The 12,910-nt window shown below is 45.4% G+C and overlaps 1 protein-coding gene across 5 annotated transcripts in view; it reads right to left on the bottom strand.

Moving 5' to 3' along the window:
* Positions 1 to 12,910, bottom strand: part of SYT7 (synaptotagmin 7) — a 232,049-nt gene that overhangs the window by 23,958 nt on the left and 195,181 nt on the right. For all 5 annotated transcript variants that reach the window (XM_079956335.1, XM_079956339.1, XM_079956336.1 and 2 more), the window contains one exon: positions 11,627 to 11,762. In XM_079956335.1, the coding sequence (XP_079812461.1) occupies positions 11,627 to 11,762 (136 nt within the window). The remainder of the gene's footprint in view (positions 1 to 11,626; positions 11,763 to 12,910) is intronic.

Below are 12,910 nucleotides of genomic sequence, written 5' to 3'. Positions count from 1 at the left end.
TCATCCAGTGCAACAGTTCTTGGGACCCTGGGATCTTTGTATCTCCTGTGGATGAGCATGGATAGACCTTGGAAAAGAAATGAGGCCACAAGGGCAAAGTTAGGGGGACTCAGTTTTAGACAAGAGGGAAGTAGGAATGATGGGTATCTATTAGATTCCTGGAAGGGTTGCTGATTACTCAGGAGGCAAAAGAGTCTCCCAGAGTCTTAATCATCAGAATGGAGATTCATGGATCACAAGGAACAAAGACTCTTGGATCCACTTTCTTATTAGATACTCAGATGCATCAGCTTCAATCTAGAGGGACAGCGGGGTGGGGTGGAGGGTACAGAGAGCCACCCCCTTCAGAAAACCTGCTTAACTCATTTTCTAACCTTATCTTCCACCCTCTTTTTGAGATGCTGAATAGTTATTAAACCATGACCTGCACTTTTAGAGAGACTTTACATGGACAGTCTGCTCAACGATCCACTCAAGAGGCAAAACAAATATCAGAAACAGTTCACATGGTACAGATCAGAGTGTGCAAATTTATCATCTGATGTGACAGGGATAAATCATGCATGTAAATTGCACGGAAGACAGGAAATGGACTATAAATACTATAAAAAAATAAGGCATTAAGAAGTGGAAGAAATGGAGGGAGCATCAAAGATGCTCCTTGCCTGTGGTGCCATTTATTGTATGACTGGCCCTGCCATCATCATCATCATCAGATTTAAATCCCATCCTTTCCCCTGACAGGGACTCAAGACAGCTTGCAGCTACAGTGGTGCCCCACAAGACGAACGCCTCGCAAGACGGAAAACCCGCTAGATGAAAGGGTTTTCCGTTTTGGAGGCGCTTCGCAAAACGAATTTCCCTATGGGCTTGCTTCGCAAGACGAAAATGTCTTGCGAGTTCCTGCGGGTTTTTTCCCCTTTTCCCCCCCTTTTCCTAAGCCCTAAGCCGCTTATCAGCTGATCCGCTGATAAGCCGCTTATCAGCTGATCCGCTAAAAGCCGCTAAACCGCTAATAGCGCTAATCCGCTAAGCTGTCAGTGGGCTTGCTTCGCAAGACGAAAAAACCGCTATACGAAGAGCCTCACGGAATGGATTAATTTCGTCTTGCGAGGCACCACTGTAAAACAGAAACAGCTAAAAACATAGGAAAAAAGCAGTCCTTAAAAAAAAATGTAACACACATACACACAATTCATCTATTAAAACGAACAGATCATTACAATAAATACACCACAGCACCAGCCCTTTCCTTAAAAACAGTTCCCCAAAGCCTGTTGGAACAAGAAAGTCTTCACCTGCCAGCAGTAGAACAAGGAGGCCATTAACTTTGGCTTCCACGGGGCTGTCAGGTTCAGACTCAGACAGACAGACCTGCAGCTTGAGAGCTCCAAGGCAGAGAAGGAACCCTGACTGCCAGCTAATAGGGAGCAGTGATTGTGGTCTGGCTTGGCCATGGCAGGTTGGGCCAACCTCCTAGTTTTGGTGTGTACAGGCCTCGACAAAGGTTTATCTCTTTGCTTAAAGCTCATTTGCCAACATTGGAGAAATGAGAACATTTGTATGCATTCGAAGGAATTATTTCATGCAAATGGCCTAACATTTTTAATGCCTTCTGTATTGTGAGCAATATGGAAGGTGTGTTGTTCCATATTTGCTTCAAGGAAAAGGAATATCGGCTCTTGCAGAACACCTGGGTGTGAAGGTAGTGGTGTGGTGTGTTATGCTCAGGCCGTGTTAGACTATGAATGTGTCAAATCCACAATAACGTCTCTGTTTTTATCTTGGAGGCTACGGAATGGCAAAAGGGGGGAGACAAGGAGGGGCCAATGCCTCCTCTTGCCCTTCCCCAGTAATGCCTGGCGTAAATGTGCTTAGTGCATGGAAATCTGCATGATTACATTTTTATCCAAGGCGCTCAAGGTGGCCTACATGGTTCTCCTCCTCCTTCCCATTTTATCTCCACAACTTCTCTGTGAGGTAGGTTAGGCTAAGAGACAATGATTGGCCCAAGGTCACCCAGTGAGCTCCATAGCTGATTGGGGATTTGAATCCTGGTTTCCCAGGCTCTACTCTAACCATCTTTCTGGCTACAGGAGCTAAGATTTTAAAGTGCAGAACCCCATCACCTGCTGTATATATAAATGGCAGTTTCTCTCCTGATGATAGTCATGTTTGAAATCTATTAGTGAAGGATCAAATGCATGGTCCCCTCTCCTCAGTGTCCACAGAGCACAAAGAGAATAAAAGAAAGGAGAAAAAATACATTTCCCCCCTGTCTTTCTGCTGCAACTATTTGACACAAGTTGTTGAGATAGATACTGTGTTATGTGAACAACACCTCATGTGGGATTCACTACAAAGCCAAACTGAATTGTGTTGTGCATTGTTTAGCACTGGTACTCTGTGTGCTCCTGACAGTGGAGCCTGGAACATTACCATCTACAAGGACTTGAATAATATGAAGATTAAGGATAGAGTGGAAAAAGGAGACAGAGGGCAAGGAGATAAGAATTATATTAACAGGAATGACATTCTGCAGATTGTAAGATGCTATGCCCAGGGAAAAGTCACTTGTTCTATATAAAATAGGGGTCAAAGTTCTTGGAAAGAGGCTGGATTCAGGAGAAGTGCATCAGGGATTCTGAGGAATTACAGAGGACACTACAAACACAACAATCTGCACATCTCTTGGTGACAATGAAAGTGAATGCATACCTGCAAGATTCCTCACCATGCAGCCCTGTTTATCTGAAGACAATTTGGAAACTTCAGCTAATCCAAAAATCCTGCACTGCAATATTCCTATCATTGCTGAATTATGAAGATTTTATTGGCTGCCAGTTTGTTTCTGTACCAAATAAAAGGTGCTAGTGTTGAACTTCAAAGCGCTTTATAGTTTGGGGCTTGGATAACTTAGGGCTCATTAGCATGGGTCCAAGACGTTTTCTGCTAGACCCACACTTTCTAGGCACAAATCCAAGTGGTTTTCCCTTGCCCTGCTCTTTTCCAAGGGAAAAACTGCTCTTTAAAACAGATTGGAACAAATGGCAATCTGGGGGGGGAAACCGAATTACTGTTTGCTCCGACCAAGTGCTAAAAAGTGGTTTTTCCCGGGGAAGGCAGCAGGAAAAGAGAAAGTGTGGATAAAACCTTAAATCAGTGGTTTTCAGCCAGTGTGCTGTGGCACCCTGGGGTGCCTTGAATGGTGGTCAGGAGTGCCACTGGCAACACCAGCCTCTGTCCCTCTTTCCTCCCCTTCTGATGCCCTCTCACATCTCTGCCTCCCAAAGGCTTGCACAGCTGTTTATTACAGCAGCACTAGCTACATGCTTTGCAGACAAATGGGGCTTCTGGGAGGCATCTCTCTTGGGGGAGGGGGAGCAGCTCAGGGACCAGGGGCAGCAGAACCAGCTGCCCAGAGGATTCCCAAGGAGAGGGGAGAGGAGAGGAGGCTGAGGGAAGACTCCCAAGGGAGGGTGTTTGAAAAAGGGTGAGAGGCTGCCAGCTCTGCAGGCAAAGGGTGACATAACTGGGCTCCTGAGCCCCACAGGGGTGCTGCAGAAAGAAGGCAGTTGGTCAAGGGAGCCATGGACTCAAAAAGGTTGAAAACCTCTGCCTTAAATGACTTCCTTTCATACTGAACCCCCCACCCCCTTGTCAGCATTAACTCAATATGTTCTCTGCTGGGAGCCTTCCCTGTTACAGGTGAGGTTGGCACCTTCTGAGTGTGGTGCTCACCCCCATGAGGTCCATGGGGAGATTGTCTTCATAACATAGGTTAAGGCGTTTTTATGGCACTGGGTCTTTGGGGAGTGCGTGTGTATGTTAGCATTTAGGGCTGCTCCACATGACCTTTTTTGATTGCAGATGACCTGTTTATTCAGCACTCATCCTTATTTGATTGCAAAAGCATTTGTGGTGGTTAGAGTAGATCTGGTCTTTACTAAACATTAATTCTGATTTTTTTACAGGTTGGTTATACGACAGTAGGCATTCATCCTGATCTGCTTGTGGGGGTGTTCCCGTTAATCCCTGGGTCATCCAATACTTTAAAATGCATTTCCCCTTCACTTCCCAAATGGGAAAAAGTCCAGGTTTTCAAAAGAAGCAAATTGGTTGCACTAGGGCAGAAGAGAACTTTAATCTGCTTGAATTACACCAACCTAAAGTATTGGCATGGGCTTGAATCCCTCCCACAAAATTTTGAGCCTGGAGGCACCCTTAGATTTGTGTTTTATTATTTTAGTGGTTTATATAGGATTGCTTGAGAACAAGGGTGGGGAAGCCACGCTCCGAGCACAAGGCTCCCAAAACTGCTCTTTGTAAGGTTTCCTTTGTAAGAGCCCTGCTAGTTCAGGCCAAAGTCCAATCTGGTCCAGCGTCCTGTATTCACACTGGGCAGCCAGATGCCTATGGAAAGCCTGCAAGCAAGACCGGAGGGCAGCAGCACTCTCCCAACTTGTGATTCCCAGCATTCAGAGGCATACTGCCTCTGTCCATGGAGGTAGAAAACAGCCATCAATAGCCTTATCTTCCTTTAGGGTTGCATCACATTTTACAAACTTCCTACGGACAAGAATCCTGTGTATATACTACCATATGTGACAATCCTGCACCACATGCATCTTAAGGGGATCAAACATTCAGCTCCTCCCTATAGCAACTGCACCTTGCTTCTATAGCATAGCTCTTCCTAGTTCTACCACAAGAGGGAAGCACATGACACTACATTGCCCATCTTTGATGTGAGGGATGCCTTTTTTTATATAGCCTAATTAAGAACCGCAAAGCAGCGTGCGTACAGCTCTCAAGCGATGTACATGCATGTGTGACCCAGCTCTGAGAAACACACAATTGCACTGGAGTTCTTCTGGATGGCACTGGGCATGTAGTGCAAAGTCAAAGGCTGTCATAATCTCTGCATGTTCCTGAGCAGTCTGCCCCCTCATAGGCCAGGGAACCTGAGTGCACAGACCGCTGTCCCTGCACCCAGCAAACTCCCTGGCTCCCAGTCCATTCCCGAAGCCAGATCCTGCAGCGTGGGGTCAAGGGAGCCCTATCTAATGCCTCCTCTCAAATAAGACGCACCACATGTGGCAAACTCACAGCCTTTATTGGTTAGCATCCAGAATGATGGAGATCCTGAAAGGGAAAGGTACATAGATGACATTGCCAAGCAGACGCCCAACAAGGTTCCAGTGCCTTGGACTGCAGCTTGGCAGACAGCAGGGTGGCAGATACAGGGTCTCCATGCCAGAAACACCTTCACCTGTTGCACAACTGTCTGTCAAAGAGCTTGCAAAGGCTTGGAACAGTGCAGAAGCCTGCCTGGGGGAAGTAAGTTAACAACTCCATTATCCCAGTCCCTGCCGTTGGTCATGGGGTATTTCTCCCTCGTGGCCTGCAGAGAACGGAGTATGAGATGGATCCTTCATCTGAGAGAGACAGACAGAGAGAATCAAGCAGTAGTAAGCATCTGGAGCTCATAGTCCCTGGTCCTGGATGCACAGTATGTGCTTGTGAGGGAGTGAGACAGAGGGTGCCCTGTAGCCACCTGTGCTCAGGCTCCCTGCCCCACTCAATATGGGGGATGAAAGGACTGCAATAGCTGCATGTATCTATCCCTTGTGTGGGTGGCAGAGGAACTTTGTGACCTGTGATCCTGCAAGTCAATGGTGCTCATCAGTCAAGAGTGGCAATGGTTGGCTTCTGCCAACAAAGAGCTTACCTGTTTGTGGGGTTGAATGCCTCCTGTGAGTGGGAGACATTGTTCCCCACTGTTGAAGGGAAAGAGTGTTAAAGCAATATACCGTAGTTCAGACAAGACCAAGAATTCACATATAGCAGGGGTTGGGATTAGGGCTTATGAAGCCCTCCAACCTGGCTTGTGGCCTCTCATCCATTTGCCTCCTCCTATTTTGCCTTTCTGTGGTTTCATCTGGCCCATAGCAATCTAAGCATCATGAGGAGAGAGAGAGAGAGAACGTTTGTCCACACTGGAGTTTACTGTGTGTTTGGAGCTGCTTGCCTTCCCATTTAATTTGCACAGTCTGCATGATAATACCCTCAACAACACAAATCTCTGCGCATCCCCCGTGTAAATTCAGGGTTACCTGATAACAGGGATAACACAATAATCTGGAGTAAAACGGGCTTCAAACTGCTCCACACAATTTACAATTGGTTTCCTTTCTTTTAGGGCCATGCTTGTAACTATTTCTAATGTGCTTCGGAATGGATTTTTTTCCCTTTGGATCCCCCATGTTTGCACAAAACCAGAAAAGTGCAAAAGAGAATTTACAATTGCCTGATGTTGGTGCTTTTGTGCACTTCTTGATGGGGGCAGGGATTTTCAAAAACAAAATGCATGTGCAGCTATCTGTGCACATGCTCTGTCGGTACTTAAGCAGCATAATTGAATCAACAAATTAGAAGGCAGGGAGAAACACAAAAGGGCGCACCTATTGGTATGAATGAGAAACACAGAAGTTGCTCCTCATATACAAATTCAGATATGTGCTTGAGTGGACTACTCCAGTCATATTCAAATGGGGGAAAAGTGGACCAAACAATGCTCAAATGTCGAAATTAAAATAAAAAAATTAAAAGCAGCACCGTATAGACCAACTAAATTTGTTCTGGTATAAGCTTTCGTGTGCATGCACAAAATGGGTATGGTTTGAGCCAATCACTCATCTCCTACTACCCTTTTGAGAAATACCCCACTCCACCCTCCCTCTATATATAAGGGTCTGGTGACTTATGTTTCAGTGTATCTGAAGAAGTGTGCATGCACACAAAAGCTTATACCAGAACAATCTTAGTTGGTCTATAAGGTGCTACTTTTTATTTTTAATTTTTTTTATTTCAACTGCGTCAGACCAACACGGCTACCTACCTGAATCTAGAATGCTCAAATGTGGACAAGAGGAGAGAGAGAGAGAGAGAGAGAGAGAGAGAGAGAGAGAGAGAGAGGCTGGCAAGCTAACTGATTGCAAGCTTGGATGGTCAACCACAAAGTGTGAGAACCAGAATACAGGAAGCTTTCCTGTCTGACTGTTTGATAGTTTCTCTCTTTCCCTCTGGAGAAAACAAAGTAGGGGAATAATGAAGAAACCAATGGGTGAAAGGTGCAGAGAGGGGAATGAATGACTGAAATGTGGGCTGGGGAAGGCCAGCCAAAACGAAAAAGGAGGAGATAATGATGGATAATGGGTTTGGCTAGGAGTGTGAACCAAGAAAGTGCAGAGGTGAGCAACAGAAAAAAACCTGATCCTAGGTCAGTCAGTCAGTCAGTCAGTCTGTGTGTGTGTGTGTGTGTGCGCGCGTGCACATGCGCACAAATGAATGAATGGGCAAGTATATGGATTGGCTGTGTGTATGGGTGGATAGTTGGGTGTGGTGTTTGGTTAGATAGTGCATGTTTGTGAGGGATAATAGAAGAGAGAATATATGGATGGTGAATGAATGGAGTGCATACCCACAGACCTGTCTACTACCAATAGGTGGGCCACCAACCATTTTCCCTTAAGGCAATGTGGCCCTTCACTGAAAAAGGGTGTGAAGGGGAATACACAGGAGACAGATGCAGCAGATGTACTGTACTTCAAGCATGCTTTCCTTCTTTCCTTGCTTACCTGTGTGGGGTGCTTTGTCCTGACATCTCCAGGTGTAGGAATGGAGGTAGCTGTTGGGTGTCTACGCCTGGAGTCTCAATGTAAGATTCTTGTATGAGTTTATACTGGTGGCGGTAGGCTGTGAGTGAGTGCCGAGTCCAACCATATTCTGTGCTCTGCCATGGCAATGTGTGTAGAGCATTTGTTGATGGGAGAGCAGTTATTTTACATGTCTTCCCCTTTCACTGAAATCAGTGGGGAGGGAATTTCCTGCACCAGGTCTGGAGGTGGTGTAAAGTTGTGTCATCAATGGAGGCATGGCCACAGGAATATAGAATATGGCATAACTGTGTGGTCACCTCCATCTACCTCACAACTCCACCTTGTTTTGGCCACTTTCCTGACATGTGTTCGCTACCACAGCAGATGCACCAGCATAGCATCTGGAGTGTTTGCCAGGGTAGTGATGCACCTGGTGTTTGGCCAGAGTAGCAGCATTTCCTCCAGATTCTCTGTCCCCATCAGCTGGTGTAACTTGAATTGGATTGCTCTGTTATTTGTCTTTTCCCCCCAAGCTAAAAAGCCCTTCTTCCAACTATAGTCAAAGGAAACTATCAGTATGGAAAGACAAAGAAATCTAATACTAGAACCGTTTTCTAACTCCCAACCATTGCCAGGGGTCTGGCAACAAAACCGACCAAAGAAACAATAGGTTCAAACAAACAAACAAACAAACACACGTTGGCCTACATATTAAAAATCATCGTACAGATACATTTACTTTCTGTTTAAAGTGGACATGGAGCACAAAGAGAGGCACTTATGAATTAAGCTTGATACATTTATGAAGGCAAAAGTCCAGAAGTTAATGTTCCATGTGTGCGATGGGACCCTCTTTGACTCCTTGCCTCAGGGCCCCCCTCATATGGCTGCATCCCAGGGATCAACTGTGCCTGTGATTTAATGAACCCAGCAGACAGTTCCATGTCTGCTGTGTTCTATGCAGTCCAGCTCATTAATATTTCCCAGCAAACAGGAACTAGCTGATGGGAAGTGGGAGCAGTGGTGTAGCGTGGGTTGTCAGCACCCGAGGCAAGGCAAGTAATTTGCGCCCCCTAACCCATGGATTTGTGCCCCCTAACCTGTGGATTTGTGCCCCCTAGCCCTAACCCCCAGATGTTGCGCCCGGTGCAGCCAGCCCCCTGCACCCCCCACGCTACGCCACTGAGTGGGAGGAGACTAGAAGAGTGGGGGTGCTAGAAATAAGGAGACCCACTGGGAAGAAATGGGGTGGATAGTGAGGGACACAGGCAATACATAAAGAAACACTTTCAAGGTATAAAGAGCATCAGTGGGAGCACACTGGTATCCTGCACTTCTCCAAGCAGCTTGGACTGGTGCACAGAACATTGAATTCACACCATCTTATCTTCACAGCAAGTTAGTGAAGCAGGTTAGGCTGAAAAAACAGGGACTTTGCCCAAGGTCTCCCAGTAAGCTTCATGGGTGATCACAAGTTTGGACCCAATATCTGTCTCTTCCATTTACAAATCTTTCAACTAGGAGTATTCCACACTAGCTTCGGAGTCCTACTACACACAAGGGTGTCTAGAGAAGGAGAAAAATAGCTGCTATGGTAGCTTAATAACATGTGAAATGGTTCCTTCCAAAAACTTGCCAAGTAGTCTTACTTTTCTCTGCAGAGTTCTTAAAATGATGACAAAGTCACTAAAAGACCATTTGTAGCAATCCAGAGTGGATTTTTCTTTGACCTTTCAGGCCAAAACAGGGGTGTAATAGAGAGGCCAAGTGCAATAATTGTAGCTATCATTTGGTCACCTGGATGCATAAAGTATATCATTATGGAACAGTTGATAATAGATCATTGCCTCTTACGTTAGGGAAGTATATATAAATGAAAAACAAGCAGGAAGGGCTTTTTCTTTGTTGAAAATCAATACATGAACTCACCTTAATATGTTTGAAATATAGCAGCTTATTGACCACAAATTTCAATAATGGACCTGACACACAGCTAGCAATGTTCGAAACAGATTTAAATTTGGATTGCTAGTCACTCCACTGCTTTTATCCCCTATGCAAACACATCTGTCTGAACATTGTATAACCCTGGAAACCTTGTTTCATTATCCCCCACCCCCGAATAAATCAATAAGGATACAGTGAAGAGTTCAAGAGAGGGTTTTTTGTTTTTATTATTTTTGAACAGGGCAAACGTAAGACCCTGCTCAGCTTATGGTGATGCAAAGCAGCGGGAGCCCCAAAATCTAGGAAATTAAAATATTGGGTAACCCTGGATGAAAACAGAATGGCTGGTGCTGGGAGGGTTCGGACACAAAGCTGGGAGACCCTTCTCATAGATAACGTCTGTGTTTCATGGGAGTGTATGTCCCCCTGTTCAGCAGAGCTAACAGCAGCTTCGGCGGTGAGGTTTAAGATGTGGGAAATGGTTTGAGGAGAAAGGGATAATATTTTGCCCTGTGCTGCTTCCCCAGTCAAATTTGGAACCCCAACAGCAGTTTAATAAACAACAAAGGGTGATCCAATCACGGATTTCCTGCGTCTCATGCACTTTGGGCCTGAAACTCAAATAGCCTAGCTGCACTTATTCACACTCCACTAACTTCTTGCTTAGATTACTGTGATGCATTCTACCTGAGGCTGTCTTACAAAACAGACTAAAAACTCGAGGTGTTCCACAACAGGGAAGCAAGATTGTTAACAGGGACTGGCCAATATGTTCCTACTACACCAGCACTTTGCCATCTGCACTGGCTGCCAGGCTGTTTCTGGGTCAACTTGAAAGTGCCAGTATTAACATTTAATGACCTCAATGGCTTGGAGCCAGGTTACCTGAAGGATCACCTCCTCTCAGGTATACCTGCCTGGATCCTAAGAGCATCTTCAGGTACTCTCCCAAATAAAGTGAGATGGATGACCACTAGGGAGAGGGCCTTTTTCTGAATCAACACCAGGATGGCACTTTGGTTGCACAATGCCTTCCCCAGAGAGGCTTGCCGGGCACTCACACTGCAGTTTTTTGGTGGCAGTGGAGACCTTTTCTTACTTCCGCACTTTTTTATTTTTAAAACCCTGTTTTTATATCTTGGCTAGTGCTGTTTCTGTGCTGTTGGTTTTATTCTGATGTAGATTTAATTTGGTTTTTTAAAATTTCATTTATTTATTACATTTATACCCTACCTTCCCTCCAAGGTGTCGCCACCATTTTATCCTCAAAACAACCCTGTGAGCTGGGTTAAGAGGTGGTGACTGGCCCAAGGTCACCCAGTAACCTTTGTGGTTGAATGGGGGTTTAAACCCTGGTCCCTAGGCCCTACACTCCAATATTCTAACCACTTTACCACACTGGCTCTTTTGAATGTTGTGTTTTTATATTTTAAAAATTGTACAACAGTCAGATAACTTACTGTTAACGGATGGTATAAAAATGTTGCAAATAAATCAGTAAGTAGTTCCAATTCCAGAGTCATCTGTGTAGAGTAGGACAAGAACTTAAGACTGGATTTAAGTCTCGGCCTCACTGTTCTGGAAGTGGAGGCTGAATTCATTTAGAACACACACATATACACAGTGGGAAGAATTCTGCGAAGCACTATGGCAGTCATTCTGTCAGTGAATGCTTTTCAGTTTGCTAAATAGAATGATTCCCTCCTTCCCTCTTGTGCACTGTTCTGGGGGTTCTCCTGACCCCCAAACCAATTTTGGGATGGGGTACAGGGGAGGAAAGTGGGGGATGGTCCCATTGCACTAGCAGAAGTCCTTGTGCAGGCTAGTGGGACTTGTTAGTTGAATCTTCCTGCCGTGTGTGTGTGTGTGGGGGGGAGAGAGAGAGAGAGCACTTTTGAAATAGAAAAGGAATATGGTCGGATGTGCCTAATCCAGAATAAAGTCCTTGCTTCCTCCAGACTTTATGGGAATATATACTGTGAATTATTATTATACTGAGCAACCCTGATAGCACTCACCATTAGCATCTCACTGGTCAGGGAGTTTACGAGGTCTGAGACGGATGAGCGAGGCTCTGTTTTATGGTCAGGCTCCTCGTGTTGTGTCTGTCCTGGCACAGGAGCTGTGTTTACCGCTTTGCCACCAGAGGGCAACCTGGGAGAGATAGGAGAAGCACATTATGCATACGCTTTGGAGACAACAGAAATACAGGATTCAAGACAAGGAGGAAAAACATAGCTCATGGCAGAACTAGAGAACTGAGGGCTAAACCTCCAGCACAACTCTGATAACCCATCTCATTTCTGTGATTCCCCCTACAACTTACCCCTGTGGAATCCCAAACCAGCTTTACGTACTTGCTTTTTCAATGTCTATTTCGAGCCTTTGGACTCAGCAACCTTCTCTTCTTCTGTCCCTTCTCTCCTCTCTCCCTGTCCTTTATTGACATTTAAGTTGTTAACCCTGTGAGGAGATGGGTCTGTCCCTTTGCTATGTCACACTCAATGAATAAATAAAACACCCACCATATCACTTCATTCTTGCTCAGGGTCTTTCCTGGTTCTGATTTTAAGATTATCACATACACACACCCCTTCCATTTGGATGGACCATCTCCCCACCACCAAAAGACCCCATATGGAACTACATGCCTTTCTCCTTCTGAGTATTTAGATACCATTTCTGTGCTGTGTCAATACATATGGGATTGAGCTGGAAAGGGCATACTGAAGCTTCATGGGTTGTAGGCTGGTCTGTGCTGGTACTTCTTGCAAACTCTCTTCCTGCCTCTCCAGTCCATTAACCTTCTCCAAATACAAACATTCCCTTTCACAAAGAGGCAACCACCTTTGTTTGCTTTCCTCGACAGGCAATTTCTGAAATGACGTACGGCCAGATGGTTTCTCTGCCAGCCTCAGTGTATGAAGAGTTCCCAAGAAACCTGAGCACTGGGTGTTGACAGGATGTCTCACAAGGGCCCAGGGAAAGAGCAGAATTGGGCTACTCTGCCTGGGTCAGGTTAGGTCTTTAGTTCAAAACTTGGCAACAGTTAATTAACTCCGTAACACCTCATCTTTTGCCAGATAGGTTTGGGGAATGCTGTTTTGGCTAGTCATCAATTATGCCTCCCGGTGCCATTTCATATTGGGCATAACATGGCAGCTGCTTTTCAAGTTACTTTTATTTACCACGCAGAGGGAAATTGATAAGTGGTAGCACCCTTGGAAATCCCCTCCATTGATTGGTTTCCGTTTTGTTCCCACAGCAGCATTGCTACAAATAAGCAATGTGATTAAGGGAGC

This window comes from Podarcis cretensis, assembly GCF_951804945.1.
Source record: "Podarcis cretensis genome assembly, chromosome: 1".
In the NCBI taxonomy this organism is placed as follows: domain Eukaryota; kingdom Metazoa; phylum Chordata; class Lepidosauria; order Squamata; family Lacertidae; genus Podarcis; species Podarcis cretensis.
This window is presented reverse-complemented; position numbering and strand designations above follow the sequence as displayed.